This window comes from Dermacentor andersoni, chromosome 1 (assembly GCF_023375885.2).
Source record: "Dermacentor andersoni chromosome 1, qqDerAnde1_hic_scaffold, whole genome shotgun sequence".
NCBI classification, from domain to species: Eukaryota; Metazoa; Arthropoda; class Arachnida; order Ixodida; family Ixodidae; genus Dermacentor; species Dermacentor andersoni.
In genome coordinates this window covers 347,866,775-347,892,082 of record NC_092814.1, presented here as the reverse complement: position 1 = coordinate 347,892,082, position 25,308 = coordinate 347,866,775, and the positions used below count along the sequence as shown (strand labels likewise).

The window sequence follows — 25,308 nt, the reverse complement described above, 5'->3', positions numbered from 1 at the left end:
AGTTTTCAGACTGAAAAACAAGTCATGATTAGTGCAAGGCTAGTGCAAACTACGTTCCTGTATTATTTAGGCAATTTCTTTCAATTTAGTACTAGTCACATTCTAGTGACCAACGTTCCCTAGTGGAATACCAGTATAGTTGCATGTTCACAACAGGAAAATCTGGCATCCACATGAAAGTGGAAAATCACTTCTTGTCACCATCTGCTACTTGCTGGGAGATTCCGACTCCTTTTAATAAATTTGCTGCCCGTTTGAGGATTGCTGCAGAATTTGTTTTGTGCACCACTGGCGCATCTTAAATTTCTTACGTGTTGCCACAGAAATATTAAGTGTGGTCACAAAATTCTGTTGGGAAATAATCTTTCCTGGTGATCCAATTTGACCATGTAGGCACTGTCACTATGCTAGGGATACAGTTAGATTGCAAATTAGCCCTTCACATGCCTTGGCAAGTCCTTCAGCCTGCTTATCCAGAAAGCACTGATGAAACAAAAGAATCTCAATTTAACTGGTGCAGCTGCAGGCATCCTCAATAGTCAAGAGATTGCTCACGATTGGATATAGAAAGCAAAGATCCTTGCGTAAATGTAGCAAAGCTGCTCATGCAAAGCCCAATGCAGCAGCTAAATGGCAAAGTAAGCAGAAGGTCCTGTTAAAGAACTAAATATACAGCAACACAATAAATAGACACTTGTGCTCCATCAGTGCATGGTAGTAGTCTTCCAACATTCATTCTGACAGCACTTCTTGACACTTCTGAGGAAAAATGCTATCATAAGCAAATAGAGGCACTCACCACAAGTTTGGCAGGTTCCTGAATACAGGCCAGAGCAGCAAGAAGTGACCAAGCATGTGGAGTGCCTGCGGCCAGTTGCGACTCCAGCCATCCCAACCATTGGCCACTGAATAGCAGCAGAGAGGCGGCTGCGGGAGTGTTCAATTTATTTTTACTTCTAGCTACCAAACAGACAACAATGTAGTGGCCTGAAATAATGTGTGCTTAGAACAAGACTCAAATGCACTAAACTCGGCTTCAGGTCACCACTACGAAAGTAAACGATGGCAGGACTGGGTGGTACCAGCCCATCATCTGTATGGACCAGCTTTACCAGGAAAGCTCCGAGTGACTTATTCAAACCATTGATGGCCTTTAGTTCTCGGCTTTGATACCTTAAAACAATGTTACAGTTGGAACGGCAACAGTATACCTCCAGAGCGCCTACATAATTATAAGCGTGTAGCGACGATGAGTGGCAGCGCAAGCGGTGTAGCAGAAAAGCAGACGATGCATGAACCTGCACAGCTGCGCAGGACGACTAGAAAACACCGTTTTCTATGAAGTGCCTGGGTGCTTTTCTCAAGATTTCTCCTTCTTATTTTTATGATACAACAACATGATACGATACAACAGGTGATACAACACTTTTATGATATGATACAACAGACACTTAAGAGACATGGTGCAAAAATAGACCAAGACAGGCATCTGGGTTTGGCACGAGCTCATTTCCATCTTGGTCTGTGGCTGTGCTGCTCTTGTAAATACATTGTGCTTAGTTCCTTCATTTGTGTCTCTCCACACGTAACAATATATAGGCTTCGATATGGTCACAAATGGCGCTCCATCCTGGGATCCTCTTTCCTTTCCTAGTCCATAGCTGCAGAATAGAGGCAAAGCCCCTCCGTGGTGTTTTCACCTTTCAAGCAGATGTTAATTAAGTACAGTAATGGAGTGAACAGTGGCTAATGACACTTAAACATATTAAATGTAAAGCTGTCATTTGCTTTACATCACAGTCATCTTTTTTTTTTTTTTATACAATTGTGGATGTTAACATGGAACTAGTAAACTTGTTCAAATATCTCACTGTTACCTTCTCTAGTGACTTGTCTAGGCGTCTACACATTAATAGCATCATGTCATCAGCTAACCAAATGCTTGCGTTCCTCGAACATCATTTACAGCATGCCCCACTACATGTAAAACTGCACATGCATACATTATCCGTAAGAACAAAACTAGAGTACGCATCTGCCATTAGGGATCCATACCAGACACACCTAGCAAATACACTCGAGTCAGCTAAGAATCATGCCACAAGATTAATCTACTCTTCATATTCGTATAATATTGGTGTCACATCACTAAGAGCACACTCTGACCTCCCCCATCTTTCCCATCACCACCCCATTTCTATTCTGGCACTGCTCCATAAGTTCTACTACTCATAACTTAATCACGTGCCTTACATTTCAGCCCCGTCATGTATATCTAGCTTAATATCCCAAGCCATGCCTCCCCTTTGAAAGAAAACCCACCCCCAGCTGTTTTTGGCATGATTTGCTATTTTTTCTAAAACACTGAAAAGACAGCCCACTTCTCGTAATCCCACTCGTACCCTGGCGGGGTGACGCTTTTGCCACCACCACCAATGGTGCCCACAGGCATATAAACAAACCTTCATAACCTTTAAAAAAAAAAAATTATGGGGTTTTACGTGCCAAAACCACTTTCTGATTATGAGGCACGCCGTAGTGGAGGACTCCGGAAATTTCGGCCACCTGGGGTTCTTTAACGTGCACCTAAATCTAAGTACACGGGTGTTTTCGCATTTCGCCCCCATCGAAATGCGGCCGCCGTGGCCGGGATTCGATCCCGCGACCTCGTGCTCAGCAGCCCAACACCATAGCTTCATAACCTTTGACTACATTTTTTCCCCAGCTTTTCTTGATTGTACATCAAAAGTTAGCCCACTCTCTCTGTTCAACTGGTTTGCTCTAGATTTTAGGTAGGCTATCTCTCGGGATATACAGTAATCACTTTGGTAATCCCTTTCAAGTTCCCTGTCCACGTGTCTATGCAGCGACATTTTCAGCATCACTTTTTTACACAGCATCCCGTGACCGAAATGGCCTGCCTGGGAACATTGCCACTAACAGTTCCCAACGATCATTTTTTGACACTTTATGTAATCAGCTGCATTTTTAAACTTCTGCTTTATTGCTGCATATACATGTATAACCTGTTTGCTACTTATATTCAATTTACTAATTCGCTATACCTGTATCACCTTGTGTATACTTTATTAATGTATCTGTATAACTTATGTACCCACCCCTTATGTAATAACCCTTTTATTAGGGGTCTTTAAGGTAATAAAATGAAATGAAATACTGAATTCTCATAGTGAACATGAATCGAAGAGCAGGTAGCACTCAACCCATACATAAAAAAATCTCTCAACCTAAGCCCAATAGTCAATCTTCATCACTGAAACATTCACAACAAAAAAGAATAATCTTTTCATACAACAAATAAACTTCTTGATATGTCGCCATCACAACAAAAAAGAATAATCTTTTCATACAACAAATAAACTTCTTGATATGTCGCCAGAAGACAACAATGAAGTGCGCGTGCGAAGGCATTGGTGCTTTTGGCACGAGCGTGCCTCACGGAACGAACACCTCGCCAGTGCTGGCTTCTATGCCTTAACTTCTGTCTGCTACTATGTTCCTGTTTCCTTGAGTCAATAAATCGTGGGCAGCCAACCATGGCTGCAGAGACGTAACAATTGGCAATCAGGAAGACTCTGGACTCACCGGCACTTCACCAACATCAAGGATTAACATGGCGATGTCTGACTTTGGCCGGCTACCTGAATTCAGTGGTAACTCCGGCTCCTGGAGATCCTGGTATGGGAGGCTTCAATGCTTTTTCGAAGCTAATGACATTACGAACGCTTCCAATTAAGAAATGTGCTTATCTGCTAACGTTGTGCGGAGAACAGACTTACGGCTGGAACAGACTTACGCACGCTGGAAAGTGCCCAGGCACAGATACTGAAAACATGTCTCGGTGTTCCACGTTGCACCTCAACCCACGGAACAATTGAGGAGGCTCGCGTCACCCCTTTACCTGTCTATCTACGATGTGAACCTCTTCGAGTATTCCTGCGACTGCTTTGTCGTCATGGACGCCATCCCTTATCGACATTACCCGATATACAGCCGGACTCCACTTTCTCAAGAGCCGTTAAATGGCAAGAATCTGCCATACCAGCATACTTTGCCCCGGCTGACCTTCCACATATGCCCCCATGGGTAATGTCCAAAATACCGGTACGTCTATCTATTCCGGGAATTTCTAAAAAATCGCGAATACCTACCGTTGGCCTCAGACATTTAACACTTGAATATATATCGAAAGAATATGACTCCTCGGTGAGCGTGTATACAGACGGATCGGTATCGTCGTATGCGTCTGGTGCGGCTTTCGTCGTGCCTGCGCATCAAGTCATTCGACGGTTTCGTCTGCATAACAAGACGACTTCAACATCTACGGAACTAGTGGCAATCAGAGAGGCCGTTCAATATATTTCGCGACAGCCTCCTCAAATATGGACAGTCTTCAGTGACGCAAAATCGGCTCTTCAACTACTTAGAGTGGTGTTGAAAGAAAGCGCTTACAGAGTGTTGGCTCTTCAAACTGCCGAGATCTACACTTTAGCACAAGAAAACGGCCACCACATCACATTTCAGTGGATTCCCAGTCACTGTGGTATACAGGGCAACGAACTGGCCGACGCCGAAGCGAAGAAAGCACTCGAAGAACGAGAGTCACTGCTTTCAATTCCTTTTTCAAGAGCGGACGCCAACTGTCTCCTCTCCAGTGTCATCCGAAAATTGACAGTACAGCACTGGGACAATCCGGATAATCGCCACAGACGACTCCAAAGATTGGACCCTGCCATGAATTTTAGGCTACCACCGAAAATTCATCGAAGCGGTGCCAGTCTTCTGCACAGACTGAGGCTGGGGGTAGCGTTTACGCGCGGATACGTGCACCTCATGCGACGCACCGAGTCTCCGCACTGTGAGGTGTGCAATGTGCCTGAGACTATAGGTCATGTGCTTTGTGACTGCCTTAAGTACGTAGAAGAGCGTGAAAGGTTGGACAACGACCTTACGCATCTCGACAGCGCACCGTTGTCGGAGGACGTTATTTTAGGCCCTTGGCCAGATGCTCGATCAAGTTTCAAGGCCATTCAGGCATTACTGAACTTCTTAAAAACTACGGGCTTGGATTGCAGACTTTGAGCATGCTAAATTGCTTGCGATATGTTCTACATCTTCCTTCTATCGTCATCGTCACCCATCATGCACCTCTTCTCTCTTTCTTTCCCTCTTCCCCTTCCCCCAATGCCGAGTAGCTGTCTAGAGGAATATACCTCAGGCCGACCTCTCAGCATTTCGTATCATTAAACTTCTCTCTCTCTCAGACTTACGGCGTTGTGTGTGCTCTCGTGCAACCCAAGCAACAAGTGAATTACAAGGACAGCCAAGATGCTCACAGCTCATTTTGATCCACAACCTTCTGAAATCTTCAGCAGGGCATGCTTCCAACGACGTGACCAACTGCATGGCGCACAGTCAGTGATTACATAACAGCGCTCAAGAAACTAGCAGCTGATTGTAATTTTGGAACCAGCACAAACACGGCTGCAAATCCGACAATGCTGCCTATTGACGTAATGTTGTGCGACCATTTCATCTGTGGTCTCCGGAATGAGCAGGTCCAGCAACGGTTGTTCGCAGAAAAGGACTTGACGTTCAAGAAAGCATCTGACTTTGCACTCCAAGCTGAAAATGACGTCTAATATCAGAAAACATGAAGGCGGAATTTAAGACATTCACGGAAGCCAGTACAAGCATCTGCAAGACAAAAAAGCAAGGTAGCTCCAGCACATATATCCAAAAGAAGAATCAACGCTGTTGGCATTGTGATGCGCAACATAGTCCAGGCACTTGCAAGTTTCAGACAGCTTACTGCAACTACTGGAAGAAACGCAGACACATTGAAAAAGCTTGCATAAAGAAGTGGAAAGACGCAAGAACTAAGAGGAATAACAATATCAAAAATGGCTGTGGCTTAGCTAAGGTTAAGCCCAGGATGCGAAGCATACTAGCCTTTATTTTAGTTGTTGAACCACTGTTTAGCCTGGTGAACTGCTGTTGCTTGGCTATATTTGGTTCGGCTAGAAGAAGAAACAACTCATGCGTTACTCTGCTTCGCCTTCAAGAGTGGAACGCGACAGCGTTCCCGTCGACTCGCCAAGGGGTGTAAGACAATGGGCTACAGCGCAGCGACTACGCGCCCCGCATTGGACGCGGTGAGCGTCGAGCAACGCAGCGTTTGGCGCGGCAACGAAATGTGCGCCTGAGCAAGCGACGCACGCCTGAGCCTTAGAAACAGCTCGTTTCTAAGGCAACACCACATTCACTAGAGGCGCTTTTGTACCGCTTTGAAGCATCGTACTCGTGGCTCAGTGGTAGCGTCTCCGTCTCACACTCCGGAGACCCTGGTTCGATTCCCACCCATCCCATCTTGCAAGAGTTGAGCCAAAGCCACCTAGAAACAAGCGCAGCTGCTTATATACCGCCGCGACGCCGCGAGCGACGGCGCGAGTTGGAGCCCCGTTTCTCCTCTGTTGTGACGTCACGGTGTCACGTGGTCAGCCTTGAAGGCGACACCGCGAGCGACAGCGCGAGTTGGAGCCCCGTTTCTCTGTCGTGACGTCACGGTGTCACGTGGTATGGCATGGGGTCACTAAAGGTCATTGAAGGCGACACCGCCGCACCTGAGGAGCTGGGTTGAGCTCTAGTAATATGCTTCGCATAAAATCCAAGACAAGGAATTTAGACAACAGCCTCAGCACCAGACGTGGCACTTCACGAACTCAACTCCTTAGGGGACTCGACCAGCACAGAGAAGATCATGATTCAGCTACACATACATGGCAAGTCCTTGGATATTGAGGTCGACTCAGGTGTGCCTTCACTCTCATTGGTGAGGCCACATTCAAAGCCACGTGGACACATGACCCGCCATGGCTTCAGATGAACAACATTCTCCTATGCACATGGTCAGGTCAGCCCCTTCGAGTTCTCGGTTGTGCAGCAGTGGAAGTAATGTACAGAGACAAGACATTTACATTACCGCTTGTCATTATTAAGGGAGCAGGGTGAAACCTCCTCGGATGAAATTGCTTTCCTCATCTGGGTATACAGGTAACAGACATCAATGACGTATCAGATGACAGACTTGTTTCCAAGTTTCTGGACAAGTACCAGTCTGTGTTCAACAATGACATCTCAGGACATGTTGGTCCTGTGGTACAAATCGAACTTGTGGAAGGAGCAACGCCAAAGTTTCTAAAAGCATGGCTGGTCCCCTTCTCGCTGCGGTCGGCTGTAGAGGCTGAACTGGTTTGACTGCAAGATCAAGGCATAATTGAGCCTGCGAAGCATTCGGATTGGGCAATACCTCTCGTACTCATTCGAAAGAAGAATGGCTCATTACACATATGCGGTGACTACTGTTGTACAGTGAATCAGGTATCGAAGAAGGCAGATTACCCACTTCCCACAACAGATAAGGTCCTCCGCCACTTGAGGGGTGGCAAGGTCTTCAGCAACCTGGATTTAGTACAGGCTTACCAGCAATTTCATGTCACACCTTAGACAGCAGAGATATTGACCCTCAACCCACTGAAGCAGCTCTAAAAGGTAAAACGGTTGCCTTTCGGAATCTCTGCAGCACTAGCCATTTTTCAACGCTTCATGGAAACTATGCTGTCTGACATTACAGGCATTTGTGCATACTTAGATGATGTGATCATCAGTGGAAAGGACGCCGCTGAACACACCGTTAAATCGGAAGAAGTCTTCAAGAGGCTGCACAAGTGCAATCTGCGCCTTGGAAAAAACAAGTGCTGTTTTACGGTGAGACAAGTTTCTTTTCTGGGACACCCGAATTGAAGAAACAGGAGTTCACACCAGCGAAGAGAAAGTTCGAGCTCTCACTAAGCTCCAGCACTAGACTGCAAGCAAGCGCTGCAGTCATTTCTCGGAATGCTGGCTTTCTACAACAGATTCATGAAGAACAGGGTAACAACTGCCAGTTGTCTCTTCCAGCTCCCTCAGCAGGATGCCATGCGGAGATGGGAAACTCAGCATCAAGAAGCGTTTGATGAACTTAAGAGATTGCTTCTCAGTCAAACTGTATTGACACACTACAACGAATGGAAGGAACTTCTTGTCCCATGTGATGCTTCACCATACGGCATAGGAGCTGTTCTGTCTCAATGTGATGACCAGAATAGAGAAGCACTGATCGCATTTGTACCTAGGACTTCTGGGCTGGCAGAACGAAACTATGCACAGTTGGACAGAGAAAGCCTTGCTGTAGTGTTTGGCGCTCATAAGTTCCACAAATATATTGTGCGATGAAAGGTAACGTTCGTCACTGACCATAAACCACTGCTTGGCATACTGGGCCCGGAGAAACTAACTGCTTAAGTCCTCTCACCACGAATGACCAGATGGTGCATAAAGTTATCTGTGTATGACTACAATGTTGTCTATAGGCACGGCAAGAGCCATCAAAATGTAGACGCATTGAGCTGATTGCCATTACCAGAATGCACCTCCTAGCCATGGCCACCAGGTGACGTGCTTTTGTTTGAAGCATTGTCGAGACCTCCATTTACAGCCACAGAGATAGCATGACAGCAAGACAATATCATGCAAAGGCTACACTAGTCAGTGCAGATGGTACAGTGGAGAAACTCACTGGAGATGTCTTCATTCCTTACCGACAAAGAGCGACTGCACTGGCAGTTCATCGTGACTGCCTCACGTTTGGGTCACGGGTGACTATACCAAGCTCAACGCGGCCTCATGTTCTGGAACTTCTACATGCTAGTCACCGAGGGATGGTAGCCATGAAGAAGTGCGCAAAAGCTACGTATAGTGGCCCAGAATTGACAAGGTTATCAAAGAAACAGTGCGACAGTGTCATGAATGCCAGTCAACGTGGAAGAGTCCACCCAAAGTTTCTATTCCCACCTGGGACCGTCCACAGACACCGTGGAACACAGTGCACATTGATTTCACGGGGCCCCTGCACGTGCACACCTACTTAGTTGTGGGCACGTACACAAAGTGGGTGGAAGTCCGTCACGCGACATAACATCCGCAGTTGTCATCGATGCACTTTGAAGTCTCTGCTACTTTTGGCATTCCCCGAAATGTAATCTCCGACAACGGAAGAGCTTTTATTTCTGGCGAGATAAAGTAGTTCTATGCGTCAAATGGAATAGGCCACCACATCATCAGCGTATCACCCTGTAACAATTGGCCAGGCAGAACGTTATGTGGCAGAACTGAAGAGAGTGCTCGTGATGTGTGCAAAGTGGTCCATACAGTGTTGACATGCGAGGTTCCTATATCAGCAACACACGACGGTTCACACAGTTACAGGAATGACACCTGGGAGAGCTGTGTTTGGATGAGAACTTTTGTGTCCCCTAAACCTACTCAAGCCGGAGACGGAAACACAGATCCATGAGTGCCAGGAGACATTGAAGCAATCACGTCGCTTCTCAGTAAAGAACAAAGTGCTTATCCATAAGTTTTTAAAAAAGTCACTTATTGAAGGTGAAATACTTCCCTGCGTTGGACCACGATCCTGGCTTATAAAGAGCGTCCTCGGAAATGTTCGGCGTCACCTCAACCACATAAGAAAAAAAACAAGTCAGACCAGGCAAGCAACCCAAGCACCGACAGATTGGAGCATAGCAGACAAATTATCGGACACAATGCCACAAGAAAAAAGTTCTGCTGTTCCTCTGGTACTGGACTCACTCGATATGCAAGACAACACTTCCTATGAACCATCGACCTTGACGTCACAAGCAGGAACCACCCAGCAACTGTGGCCACCAGAGGTTAGGCGGCCTCCAGACTGATATAGAGACTTCGTCTAAGGGAGCAAGAACTGATATGTAGCCAGAAGACGACGATGATGAAGTGCACATGTGAAGGCAAGGGCGTTTTTGGCATGAAAACAAATGCCTCACCAGTGCTGGCTTCTACGCCTGAACTACTGTCTGCTACTATGTTCCTGTTTCCTTGAGTTAATAAATTGTCAGCAGCCAACCACAGCTATAGAGGCATAACAATTCTTAACAGTAGTTTATATACCTTTCACTCCGATGTTAAATCAGCAACATGTTTGAAAACATTGCAGCACAGCCACTTTTTGAACTAGCTATTACGGGTACAAATAGCATGTTTGATGAGGTTCAAGACATTGATGTCGCTCCTGTATTGCTATTTCTCACATTATGCACAACTGTGCACCATTCACGCTTCCATTTCACTTCAAAAGTGTCCAGGGGTCATATTTAGTAACGACTCATTTCATTTGTTCTTTTTCTGTATCTATAATTTGTCACATTGAATGGCTCTTTCCTCTGACAACAGTGAGCTAATGACAAAGGGCAAAAATAAAAAAAAAAGAATGGAAGCTCTGAAGCCATATATCGTAACCATTCATTCCATCAGCTGAGCAAAAATGAAGAGCAGAGAAGCAGCACAATTGAGGGAAATGTGCATTGACGGGCTGTGCAAGTGTACAGTTCAGAGCATTTGTCAATTAAGCAAAAAACCAAAACTCTCAGCCAGTGTCACATTCCAATTGCAATAAAACATAATATGAGCAAGAATAACTGTAAATTTAGAGGCTCAATTTCTCGTTGCAAGCAAAGGAAGCAAAGGAATGCAAAGAAAATAGCTATGCCTTTTAATGAACCATATAGGCAATTATGAATGATCCTTAGTAGATGAGGGTACAGTCGTTCCTATAGCTAAATGGGGGTAGAACATCACCAGTATCATGCGGTGGTTGTAGTTTCGGCTTCCACTAGCGACAAGGTTGCCTTTGCTTCATATTTTGTCTCATCTCTTTAATACGAAGTTTCTTACAAGTTTAAGCCTTATCTACAACATAATAAAAAAAAAAACAGTCATCATTCTTCTATTATTCCTTGCCAGAAAGGCAAAGAATGATAGCAAAAGGAAAGTATTAGACAACCACAAAAAGTAAGATTCGTAGTTTTATCCACCATATAAATTGCAGTGAACATTTGCTTACTAATTAAATTAACTAGCACAGTATCACGTGCACGCTGGTAAACATGAAAAGATCTCACTCAATGTCACAGCGCCGGCCTCCTGCAGCGTGCGCATCTGGTAGCTTCTTGCTTTGTCGTATGCCTGACACTTGAGATTATGCAACAACTAACACTAGGCACATGGGAACACAGTGCACGAGGAGCAACCAGCTGTTTCACCTCACTAATGCTTTGCACCCATGACAGATTACCTTTAAGATATGTGCTCAGCTGCGCAGACAGCCACGCACACCACGGCGGGGGTAGAAGAGGAGACGAGCCCTCACTCCCCCAACTTAGGGCACGTTTGATCATGTGACCTACAACGTACGGTATGAAAGAGGGCAGCTTGTAAAAAGCCACCATCCTTCTCGGTTCACCCACACGCACTTTCACTCGGACCCACAGCAAATGGTATGAGAGGTGCGATATTGTTACACTTGGATTTTATACTGAACTTCACAGTGACATCAGTGGCGAATCCTGGAGTGTCTATAAATTGCTCTCCCAATAAATTATTTTCTCTTATGCTTTCCTTGGCTTCATTGTCTTTTGGCTTCGTAGGCCTTGTGAATAAAAAAAAAACACACTTCAAAGATTGCAGTGCCGCGCAGAACAAGGACAGGGATGAGCTGGCACTTAAGAAAGAAGACGGGAAAGCTACCCACCACTATCTCTATCCACGTCGACAGCTTTGAGCACGAACAAGAAGTAGGCAAGTGCAGTGCTCGCATGTGACACGTTGGACTCCAAGGTCAAGTGCATAACTAAACAAAAAGAAAGAAAAAAAGAGAAATAAACATACATAAACCTGTGTTACACTGAAGTTGTTCCAGAAGCAAGCACTTAACAGAACTCAAGCCATGCATTCAAAAGTCATTTATCCTTTTTATTTTTAAGTCCGTAATTGAGCGTTGAAAGGTATAAAAAGAAACATATTTAAATTTGTTGTCTGCTTAATCACATTACAAAATCAGACTGTTACCTTTTCTTTTCTTACTGCAACAATGTAATTTCGGACATTATGTGCATGTTCCTGTGCGTGAAATAGCACCTCTTATGCAAAATTTATCTTTAACAAAAATTACTTGACAAATGTCAGGAATTTTCGTATAGTACTCATTTGAAACTTCTTGTACATAAACATTCACATTTGCTGTCACGTGCATTAAAGCATCTACAGGGCTCATGCAGAACATCAGACTCAAAATTCACAATTCAAGAATTTCAAGGCTGTAGGGGTTGTGCGAATAGGGATTTTTGAGACCAAATCGAATACGACTCCAATAGTGCCAGAAGCGAATCGAATTGAATTGAATAATTTTGTAATAGTTTTCAAATAATGAACAGGCCGTTATTACAATGTTCACATCCTAAATTTCTTAAAGTTAGAAAGTTTCTGTAATTACATAGTATATTATGAAGCATTGTTTATTAAAAGAACAAATGGAGCATTACTTAGGAGCAAACAAGTAGTTTCTTTGCATGCAGAGGACTCTTCAGAGAACGTGAATGATCGCTGTATAGCCTGTAAAGTATGGCTACCTAAGTGACATTGCCTTGCTCCATTACAGAATTTCTCTCATTTTTTGTCTATACTATGCACGCGGGGGTGAAAGTTTACTATACTTTTGCTCCAATTATGTTTAATTGGGCGCAGTTGACGTTTTAAAATATTTCAAAAGAATTTGAAAAACATTTGCATCTACGAATAGTGACTATTCAATTCGTTATTCCGAAGTTTCAAATATTCGTACAACACTACAAGGATGCCGCAGGCCAAAATCTAAGGAGGGGGAAACAAACTTTATTTGTACACATACACTGCAAAAAAGTTTAACCTCCTTTTTAGCTGCAATTTCTTGCAGCTAAGCAGCTCCCGAGTTGGAAACATACTTCGAGCTCTTCGGGTCGCTTTTCTAAGTTGACTTTCCCATTGTAATTATGTCAATCGCCTTCAGGCATGATTGTTAATAATGCCCGATTTCAGCCAAAGCTACTTGTCGTGCTAAAGCCAAATGGCTGAAACTTACTTTCCACCAGGCATTTCTAAAGCCAAGGGCTCGAAAATGAAGTCATGATGGCTGCCGTGTGAACCAACTAGCAATACAACAAAATAGAGGCATGTCTTAATCGCTTGATCTGGCTTTGTCTAGCTCCACAATGGCAACGGAGATTTAAACAAGCCTGCATCTAGTGGCTGTGGACATGCCACATTGCAATCGCTTAGCGATGCTCTCAAAAGGAAATACAGCGTGTTTCTACAAAGACATTAAGTAATATTTAAAAATGGCCGTTTGGAAATAAAAGGACGGTTCCTTTGGAGACATGCCATCAGTGGTGGCGACCACAGGGTGACGAGTGATAAAGGCTAATTGTCACTAATTAACAAAAATCCCTTATAAACCTTTTAAACTTTTAGTTTCAGCAAGGCCCATCGTAATTGGGACATTGAAGCAGGCTCTCCATATAAGCGATATCAACTTTTGTATCTGGAAAAATGTAATTAATCTCGGAACTGTGGCACCACGAATTTTGGCTATCAGAGCGTGCGAAACCAAAACTGGGAAGCTGCAGTGAGTGTAAAGCAATGCCCCTCAAAGCGACGTTCTGCAGCTCTGGGCTCCTTGCTGTCGCAGTACGCTGGTTGCTTACTGCTGGGTGATGCAAGTAGACTTTCACCTTGAGGGCTGTGGCTTTATGCTTGCTGAAGCCTCACAGTTTCAGTTTTGCAAGCTCCGATAGCTGAAATTAGTCATGCCACAGTTTTGCAGGTAGTCGCATTTTTCCAGATCCAAAAGTTGATATGGCTTGTACAGAGAACACACTTCAATTTCATGATTCCAATAAGCCTGCTGAAACTAAAAGTTTAAAGGTTAATCAGTTACGTTTTGTTAATTCACAACTAATTACCCTGCTACACCCGTCAATCTGTGGTTGCCACCACTGACAGTATGTCTCCAAAGGAAGCGTCCTTTTATTTCAAAACATCCTCATCATCAGCCTATTTTATGTCCACTGCAGGACAAAGGCCTCTCCCTACGATCTCCAATTACCCTTGTCCTGCACCAACCGATTCCAGCTAGCGCCTGCGAATTTCTTAATTTCATCACCCCACCTAGTCTTCTAGAAGTACATGTTGCTAGGCTAGACGGCTCATATTGCTGAGTAGACCATAAATATGATTGCTTGGCACAAACAAGGAAGGACGGAAGGGAACAAGGGGAGCGCCAGCTTTCGACTGTTTATTCTCTATTGTACAACATGCAATATATACACGCAGGCAAATGTGCGCCATACAAAAACAGCTTCCATTGCGCAACACCCTAATCGAAGCACAGAGAATGGTGAGGCCGGAAGTTTTGCCATATATGCACCGTGTGACCCACAACTTAAAGAAGGTTGCAGACAAACATGGGGTGCCAGTCGTATTCTCTGCGCCATGCAAGCTCGCCCAGATGTGTCCTCGCATTTTTTCTGATGGGAGCAAGAAACATGGCTGTTTTAAAGTACACGTCAAGCCGTACACAAAATGTGCTACTGGGGTCGTGTATGAGTTTTTGCTGTCTTGCGGTAAGACATACGTCAGCTAGACTTGGCGATGCGTAAATGAGTGTGCGCGGGAAGATTACCTGTCACTGAAAGGTAAAGACTGAGCACATTAGCCTAAGCACTGGAATTCACATTCATGTGAGCCACGACTGGACAAGATACGGATTCTTGGAAGAAGTAGGGACACCATGGCACGTGAATTGTTAGAGGCGTTTCATATTAAAGAGCGAGGTGCGTCTTGTATTAGTGACACATCAGTTTTACTTTTGCATGCAGAAAGGTTTTTTGATAGCCGGCTGTGATTAGGGTGTTGCGCGATTGAAGCTGTTTTTGTATGGCGTGCATTTTCCTGCGTGTATATATTGCATGTTATACAATAGAAAATAAAGTCGAAAGTTGGCGCTCCCCTTGTTCCCTTCCGTCCTTCCTTGTTTGCGCCAAGCGATCATATTTATGGTCTACTCAGCACTTAGTCTTCTGCCGTCCTCGACTGCGCTTTCCTCCTCTTGGCACCCATTCTGTAACCCTAACGGTCCATTGGTTATCTAAACTACACATTACATGACCTGCCCAGCTCCATTTATTTCTCTTAATATCAAATAGAATATCGGCTACCCCTGTTTGCTCTCTGATTCACACCGCTCTTTTCCTGTCTCTTAATGTTACACCTAACATTCTTCGTTCTATCGCTCTTTGCACAGTCCTTAACTTGTTTTAGAGCTTCTTTATCAGTCTCCAAGTTTCTGCCCCATATGTCAGCACCGGTAGAATGCATTGATTGTACACCTTTCTTTTTAATGATAATGGTAAGCTTCCATCCAGTCAGGATCTGACAATGTCTGCCGAATGTGCTCCAACCCATTTTTATTCTTCTGTAAATACTTCTGTAAACAGTATCTTTGTAGAAACACCCTGTATATCTAGGATTGTTTCCCAAAAGACAGTGTCCATGGCATGCCCCATGCGGAGTTTGCTACTTTCAATGTTCAAAAGTTGCCCCCAACCCCACTTTTCAAGGAATTCAAAGAAGACATTTATTTTCAAGGAGTTTTAAGCGCCCTTGAATCTTTTTCCAAATTCAGGGGGTTCTCAACGATTTCAAGGCGTACAAACCCCACTTCTATTTGCCCTTTCATACTGTAAACAAATCTGCCTTAATTTTTATGCTGACTATCACTAAGCATTTTTCTTCAAATTCACTATTTCAAAAGCCAATATGTGTATCCACAAACCTTGGAAAATCCCTATGGCAGTCCTAAAACAAAGTGATGAGAAAAATACTACACTATAATAGTATATACCTCATTCTACATGTCACTGCTTTTCTCACTGTGAAAGGGAAGAATTCTTCACTGTACTGACTGAATGGTGGTGTCGGTACTCATGCTTGAGGTTCTATTAAATGAAAGACTTTCAGTTTGCTCCAGTGTCTTAGAGATTTCTTATCTCTGTGTATAGTGTGCAATCTCAACTTTATTTCTGGCAAGAATTAGAGATAAGTCTCTTCATATATAATTTAGGTGGTTTGGTAAAAGACATACCACGCATTTATCAAATATAATGCACTTGCATAATGAATGCACAAACATAACTAATACTTTTGAGACAAATATTGCATGATGGCTATTATGCGCCAGTAAATTTTTTCGTCTGAGGTTTCACAAGTAAATACCTTGACCAAGACAGGCACGTAAACTGCACTGAAATGCACGATGGCGCATGTACAAATAGCTATGGCATTATTCAATTCGAACACTACCAACCATGCTTGCCACCATCATTGCCCTTTAAGCGATGCTTTGCTTTCCACACATAAGTTCACCCAACTAAGAGTTTATTCCTTCCCATTCATCCTTCCTCTGTTTAGTGTTCCTACCTGTGCACTATCGCTACCCTGTGACAACACATATGCCTGTTGCTATATCCTCACTTATCTACATGTGAGCACTTATGCATGTATGTTTATAGTTCCACTGACAGATATATGAATGCATATGTAAACATGTCATTGAGGAACGTAGCCATAATTCACCAAAATGTGGGAACTCCTGTCTGCCTTCACCCCTTCACACAAGCTTGGCTACCTTTACTGGGAAAGGCTATTTTTACAGCAAACAGCTCATCATGCCACATTTCACACCAAAGCTGTCCAGTCATGCCCCACATGCTAAACTAGATCTCCAGATGAGCAAATCAGCATCATAAGCCATCATGATGACAATGCTCATTTGCAAATAGCTGTTGATAAGGCACATTGCACCACATCTCACCAGCCATCTCACCGACAATTAATGGAGCTTGGGTATAAACGCTCATACCAACCAATTCAGGCACCTCAATGTGTCTGGCCAGTTACCCTCTCTTTCCTCCTTTTCTCCCTTTTGACATACACTGGCCGGTTTTCTGACTACATTCTAAAATCCCTGAAGTCTGCAAATGAGCTATACGTACATTACTGAAGCCTGCAAACAATACTGCAGCATGCTTCTGCTTTAAAATACACATATGCATGCACATAGAGATCAGTTGTTCCACGCTCTTCATGGCACGCTAACAGGATCCATGTCAGGAGTGCCTGATATCAACCTCCACACTAAAATTGATTAAGTATTTCACAAGTGCTGTGCACCAGGCAAACAACAATGTTAACTTTTTTACGTACCCTTCTCGAAAAGTTGCTTCAGCTCTTCAACCACAATGAGCCCTTCTAAGGAAGCATCCCTACACAGCACCACAAGTTCAAGCAGTTGCCAGAGACATCTGTCTGCAGTGGGACCAAAGGAGACACACCTTGTCATTCGGATGACACCCTTAGAACACAGGAATACACAGTTTGTCCCAACAAATGCATGCACATCTTTTTAAGCATGAAATGCTTTTAGCTCCCGTTGTCGGCGACCTTCAAGTGACCTTGAGCCAAAAGCCAGAGCCATTATCCAGGCACTCAAACAAAAACATCCGGGCAACCAGTAAAAACTTGGGAAAATACAGTTTTTAGCCCCAAGCTTTTGTACAGGACCGCATTACATATGCTAGTTACTGCCCAAACAAGTTACAAAAATAGTGCTTCTGAGTCCTACCTAATGCTTGTTCCCAATATCACTCAAGCTGTAACTTCTAGTACATTGAAGTTTTATTTGTCATTTCCAATAGCGATGTTCAAAAGGTACATACAAGGCACCATACACTTCATTATCATCTTTTGGCACTGGAGGGTTGCCTGTGCTCTTTTGAATGCCAGCAGTCCACGAGATCCACGGTGCGGATTTTGCGTAGCCTCGAGAGGTGGCACCATGCTATGTGGCACCTCCTTCACGCGCTTTTCTTCTTCTAGCTGGGCAGTGCATTCTGTCTCCCTGGCGCCTTGCGCTGCCTGTCGTACCACCTTCAGCTGGTTTTCTTCTTCTAGATGGGCTGCATCCATATGGACCAGTGCACAGTATGGTGTGGTGCGGTGCAGTGTGGCGTGGAGTGTGCCTTTGCGAACATGCTACACCCATTTTAAGACTGCGGCTAGTCTCACCTTCAACCAGTCTGCTTTGCCAGTTGTCATTTCATGCTTACATCCATTCTCGATTACGGGAGAGCCAGCAATTTTTTTTAATAGTGCAGGGATTTATGCCGACACAACCAACATTGTGAAAGTATTATTTTACAGAACCAAATATTTCAATTACTTCAAACCAACTGCCCTCTTTTTAGTGATCAAAGTGTTAGAAAGTTGTCCTGCACGCTGAGAAACACTCAGAATTTTTCCTAACAACCTTAGTTCTTAAGTATTCTACACAGCTATGTCTTCAGCACAGGTTGTGCATGTAAAGCCACAAACACAGTTTCACACTTCGTGATAGTGTCCCAACTGTGGTGAGATCGCCCCAACCAGCCCTACTTGTCACCTTTTAGGGCATGAATACCTTGCACTGCATTGTGCACCTGCACTGACTACGGGCATGCGAATATTTGGAACTTTTGAATAACAATGAATCAAATAATGTCCTATTGAATTCACTCTTCGAATCGAAGAGTCACTGTTTGATTATATTAATATTATTGAAATAATTTTTAAAGATTTCAGAATGTTAAATGTGTGCAATCAAACATAATATTGGTACAAAAGTACAATAAATATTATCCCTACATGCAAAGTATAAGCATAAATCATGACAAGTTAGTATGTAGAGGAGCAGACCATGTCATTCAGAGAGACAAACTTTACCAGCTATACAGCCATTATTTGCACTCTTCGACGAGTTATGCATGTGCAAACAAACTGAATATTTGTTTTTAATGCTTCATTTGTGCTTTTAATACACAATGCTTCATAATATGCGATCAAATGTTAAAAACTTGCTGTTACAAATAGTACTAGATGCTAACATTTTTTATATTATTTGTGAAAATAACTTTTCATTATTTGAAAAGTTTTCCAAAATTGATTTGATTCAACTCTAGCACCATTTAATTTGTATTCCATTAGGTCTCAAATATTACTATCTGTACACCCCTAGCACTGACCCCTTCCCACAATCTAGGGCTTGAAGCAGACAAAGCAATGGTGTTCCAATTGCCAATAGGCAGCACTAAATGCAGGAATCACACACTTTAATGGGAGGGGTGTAATCTTGATGAAACAAAATGTATATCAACGTTTATCGTAGAAGGTGTGACCACAGCAACTGCGCATGGAGTCTTCAAAAGCAGCAGGGCCATCACACTCATGGAGAGCTTTATCTCTCTTTATCTGCTCTCCTCACACCTCTTTTCCATAGTTTTTTTTTTTTTATCATGCACCTCTGCTTTACATAAATGCTCTATTTTCATCTTTTGCGGTGGGATAGTTCAGGTGCCCATTGTGAGGTGGCTACAGTGCCCACAGCCTCACCCATTCTCTTCTCCCTCTAGTATCATGCCTATTTTCTTGGTTTCGTTGGTGTGAATAAACAACCAATCAATCAGTCTACCTATACAGACATATGCATAGAGTGCGCCAACAAATGTGCCACTGGTGGCAGCCTTGCTATGTATGCTCCAGAAAGAAGTAGCCATCCACTGTAAATTTCTGCATTGCTGTACGTGTGCCTATGTCTGATTCATGTTGTTGAAGTGAAATAATCAACAACCGTCACATGTGTGTGGTGGCCAAAGCTTCAAGGCATGTTCAAAAAACAATTATTGTGTAGTCTTCTCAAACACTCACAAAAGCTAGCCGGTGATGTGGTTCTACTCCTTACGTGCAACGCCTCATGTACGAGGGCGATGGCAGGAATGGATAGCCACCATTCCTGCCATAGGAAACTTCTTGTTCCCACACTTTCTTTTTGACATATCGGTGTTTGTTGCTCTTGATTATGCTTACACAGGTAGGGCGACAAAGTTGATCATGACGTGCCCATGTTTTGGTTCGGTTTGTCTGCCTTGCAGCATACAGGTTAAAGACATTTCGCTTAGGTTCAAAATTCCACTTGCCACTTCTACCGTTTGGTGCTGCTTTGCCATGTTGTGTGTTAAAGCTCCTGAGGTTTGCAAGTACTGATTTTGTTGGTTTTATGGGACCTGTTAAATTGTGGCCCCAGCTGTCACACAGCTCATGTTCTTGAATCTATTTTATGCGTGCCTTCGTGCATGTTGCACTGTTGCTAGTTGTTTCATGCAGAACTATTGTTGATATTTTTTTTAAGTAGTATGAGGTTTTTTGCATCGCCTCATTTGCAGTGTGGTTAAATCACGCCATGTTTTATCAGAATGATTACAGGCCAGTGCTTTTTTTTACCTACTTCATTCATTACGCACGAGGACATCTTCAACATTGCAGTTACATGGAAAAGTGGTTTAGAAAAGAAATAGCCCAGGATGTGGATTGCTGTTTGCTGCTGCATATGGTAGTGCTGTTGAATTTTCACTTAAAAGTTTGCATCTTTTTTGTGTAGTCAATAACACTTGCTGCTATCTGAGCAGACTTACCACGCAGAGTGCTTTGTTTGTTTCAGAGCTGAGTACTTTTTTGTGTGCATTTTGTAATAATTTTCATTTTTTTGTTATTATCTTTCACGCCGTAGGAGTGCAATGTTTACGCCAGAAAGGACTAAATCTGGCCTTGCTGTCCACGCCCATCTACCTTGGCTCGTGCTGCTCTGCCTTTAAATATCTTGTGTGGCTCCTCCCTTTATAAACATTTGGAGCGAAAAAGAACTTATAGTTGGGAGGCTTATAGTTTGTAGTATGTTTCCAAGCAGGTCACTAAGGGAATTTCAAATTGAGAAAACACTAGTGGGAAGGGCAGTTCTTTGACACACATAGCAGGATTACATCGGTGGTGCAGTGCTAACAATGTAGCGCTTGCATTGACTCGTGCTTTTGGGGACTTCAGTGATGGTGGTTCGCATTTCCTTAAACAATTTCGCAATTGCTCTTTGTGAAGCGATTTTTACAGCAGTCATTCAGCAATGTCCCATGTATTCAGCAGTAGTAAGATCACTACATGCCGGCATTGTGCCGTGCAGAGTTGTTTAGATATAATGTCTGCACCAATGACGTACGCCTATTATTGAGGTACAGAAACAGTAATGCAGCAAGGGTAGAATAAAAAAATAAATAACAATGACAATCGAGACATAGCCAACAAAACGAAATGGCTCCTTAACACGAGCTCCACTTTGTAATTTGGCTTCATTATGTTTGTCTGCAGGATGCACCCGGCACGTGTGCAGACTGGGTTGTCCCAAACTCCGGCAACGTCATGTACATGTCTCCTCTCATGGAGGCCTGTGCCTTTCCTGCAGCTTTCACCGCAGGACAAGTGGTCTGACACTAGAACAAAAGAGAAATCGCAGCCGCGAAATTCAACCATCCTTGCTGCAAAGGGTTGTCATCTGCTACTGCTCCCGCGCATGCTTTCGAAAGCACCCGCTAGGTGGCCATGAGTGGTGCCTCTATGGGCGGAGCACTACACATATAAAGCAATCACCACACCTACAGAGAAATGTATTCTGCTCCTCCACCAGCTCTGGAAGATCAGGAAATCTAAAGCAACCAGTGCTCAAAGTTCTAAGTATTTTGATGCTTACAAATTTGGAAAGAAAGCCAACCAAAGGCTTTAAATTTGTGAAGGTACCTTCATACATTTGAGAACTAGTACGTAGCAGCAGAGATAGCAAACACGGCTTGCCTGTTGCCGCTGTTCGCTGGTGCCAGATGTCAGTGAACTTCTCCACAGATAAGCATAGAAGTTCAGTTCGCAGGCGGTGTCCTACAGCCTCAGTGGCAGGACTCTGGGGGGAAGGTGCAAGAGCTTTCACTGTAGTTAGGCACAATAAGCGACAGTGCTTAAATGAAAAGCCACTGCAAGCAGTTTACTGACTGGCTCAGAAAGATGTGTGGCAGCTGCAATATCTGATAGGGCGCCATGTTGTGCTTATGAGAGATGCCATAAAACAAAGCCCTGCATTAATTTGTCTTAATGAATTAGTGTTCTCAGCAGACATCTCAGGACTTTAGCTTACTTCTATACAGCCCCCATCAAATGTAGCCATACTAACCAGCAAATGGACCAGCAACCTTGTGCTAGAAATGCAGAATGCCTAGTTGCCAAGCCATTGCACTAGGTGGTTTGAGCCTACATTTGCAGTGCTTGGCTGCTATACTAGCTGTCCCCTAAATGTCCTTAAGTATTTAAAAGTAACAGAGGGCTTTGCACCAATGGCACTCCGTGCATGCTGACAGCCGTAAATGCTAGTCATGAATTGTTTTTTTCATCTGCAGAAACAATTATTTCATTAGGTTGTGCAGGATGTAGAGAAATGACCAATAACAGTGTTGAAAGCAACCTAGGTTTTGTGTGGCTCTTCTTTAAGATTAAAAAAAAAAGTCCACAAATATTTTAAGAACCCTGTGACACCATGTCTGCACTCCAGAGACTGCAGCACTAGCAAAGTCAATCTTGTCAAATACGGACCTATCTTACCATAGCAGGAATGAGCGGCCACACCCTTTCCCAATTCCGTTGGCAGTTTACGGTTGGCACGTTCGGTCCTTATCAAATGTAAATGCGAATTTCTTGACACATGCTCCGATTTTCACCTATCATAGATTGTTCACCTACCGACGTGTGTAACACCCACTACTTTGTCCTTACTCAATCTCGTTCTTACATCTGCTCCTGACATGACGTCACTCGTTACTCATGTGCCTAGATTAAGTGACCATGGCGTGCTCCATTTTACATTGTCTATTCCATCTACACATGCGTAAAACGGCTCAAACAAGTAAGGGACTATAACGGTGGCAAGTACGACGCTATTAACATTGAACTTTCCTCCTTCCTTGATAACTTCATTTCAACCTACAATGAGCAGTTCGTCGACAAACTTTGGAATTTTTTTAAAATGAAAGTAATTGATCCAACTAACAAATTTATTCCTTCAAGAACTGTTTACGACAACATTAACACTCCCTGGTACAACAGATATCTCAAGCAGTTATTGAACAAAAAAAAGCAGGCCGTTTCGTAGTGCGAAAATATCGCCGAACCCGGAGAGATGGGCCCTTTACAAAGCCGCTTCTACGGCATATTCAGAGGCACTGAAAATGCCGAAATTTACCTTTTCCAATTGAACGCTTCTGTCCTTACTCAAAACTAACCCTAAACGCTTTTGGAATACAATGTACAACAGCAACAACAGTGATGTATCTCTCAATAACAATGGTGAACCAGTTACGAAGCATCTTTGCACCTCAATCTTTAATGACACCTTTACAAGCTTGTTCTGGGACCCAATATTCACGCTTCCTTCGTATCCGAGAGCACATCTTACACCAATGGATCCCAACATGGTTGACCCAGCTGGCATTCGTGCAGACAAAACAGACTAAAATGATCATCTTCATGTGGCCGGGATGGTATCAATGCTAAATTCTTGCAAAACACTAATGAGTACAGCTCTATCATTCTGAATTACATTTTCACCAAATCGCTCAGCGATGGATGCTTACCCAAGGATTGGAAAGTAGCCAAGATCGTACCTTTCTACAAGTCTGGTGACGCACACAACCCAAGTAATTATCGTGTGATATCACTAACATCTGTTCCGTGCAAAATATTAGAACACGTCATCTTTACTCACTTCGTTAACTCCTTGGAGTCGAATAACTTCTTTCATCCATCCCAGCATGGCTTTTGTAAACATTTTTCGTGTGAAACACAGCTACTTACATTTCCTAATGACCTTCACGCATTCCTTGATGCCGGCTTCATCACTGATTGCATATACTTGGATTTTGCAAAAGCTTTTGATAGTGTAAACCATGAGCTCCTTATGCTAAAACTAACCAGCCTAAACGTTGACCCTTTAGTACAACACTGGATACGCGACTTTCTTTCTAACCGCACACAATTCGTCACGGTGAATGGAACCGATTCTCTAGAGGCACCTGTTTCCTCCGGAGTGCCACAGGGCTCAGTTTTAGGCCCATTACTATTTTTGATTTACATTAATGATTTACCTACTAGCATCGCTTCTTCTGTGTCTTTTTGCTGATGATTGCGTTATCTACCGCACTATTTCTAATTATACTGACAATAATCCATCAAACTGACCTAAATAATATTTCTGCTTGGTGCGAAATGTGGAAAATAAACTTAACATTCTTAAATGTAAATCAATGAGAGTATCGCGAAATAACATGCCTTGCCCCAACTACCTTCTTCACAGCACGGCACTTGAATCCATACCTACATATAAATACCTCGGTGTACATATTACTGATGACCTTTCATGGAAGTACCACATCGACCACGTAACATCAAAGGCCAATCGCATGCTTAGTTACCTGAAAAGAAACTTCTCTCTCACACCTTCATCACTCAAGCGACAGTTATATATCACTTATGTCCAATCTAATCTCGAATATGCCTCATCAATCTGGGACCCTGGCCTTGCAACTCTTAACAACAAGTTAGAGGCAATGCAGAATCGTTCAGCACGTTTTATCCTAAGTAACTACCATCGAACTTCCAGCGTAACTAACATTAAATTGATACTTAATCTGCCCCTGCTTGCAAATAGACGGAAACTATCTCGACTTGTCTTGTTTCATAAGATCCATCGTCATAACCATGTTCTTAGGACCCGACTGATTAAACCACCTAATTTTGTTTCATCTCGACTTTATCACCACCACAAAGTCCATGTCCCTCACCAAAACGCTTTAACATACTCGCACTCTTTCCTGACCAAAACCAGCCTTGACTGGAACCATCTTCCCACCTCATTAGTTAGCATTACCAACTGTGACCATTTTCGTGAAACTCTTGTCAGCGCAACTTAACGCATTCCATCATTTCTTTTTCTGTAAACGTTCTCTACGTCGGTTGGAAACTTCATCTTTTAGTGTCTTAATCGGCTGCAATAGTATTTTCTTGCCATAATTATTGTACAAGCCTTGCATGACAGTGTTTCAATTTTCGTTATTAGAAACTACATTCATTCCCGTTCTTGAAATTTTCAGTTGTGTATGTGCAAATTACTGCATTTATGTTGAAAGATTGACCCCTCCCCTCTATAAAGCTTGTATGCCTTGAGGGTACAATAAATAAATAAACAACTAAATAAATAAATAAATAAATAAATAAATAAATAAATAAATACCTTGCTTCAAATGTGCAAAGTTGCACTGTGTACTAAATGATGCGGTTTATATTTGTGGTTGCTGCTATCACTGGCACACGGATGCGCCATCG

At 43.2% G+C, this 25,308-nt stretch overlaps 1 protein-coding gene across 1 annotated transcript in view; it reads right to left on the bottom strand.

Annotated features, from left to right (window-relative positions):
- The window catches only part of LOC126516562 (uncharacterized), a 186,053-nt gene that overhangs the window by 13,544 nt on the left and 147,201 nt on the right, over positions 1-25,308 (bottom strand). Inside the window, exons 22-26 of the mRNA XM_050166687.2 lie at positions 21,739-21,841; positions 17,794-17,987; positions 17,236-17,383; positions 11,690-11,788; positions 800-927 (exon numbers count right to left, since the gene is read on the bottom strand). Coding sequence (XP_050022644.1) covers positions 800-927; positions 11,690-11,788; positions 17,236-17,383; positions 17,794-17,987; positions 21,739-21,841 — 672 coding nt within the window. The remainder of the gene's footprint in view (positions 1-799; positions 928-11,689; positions 11,789-17,235; positions 17,384-17,793; positions 17,988-21,738; positions 21,842-25,308) is intronic.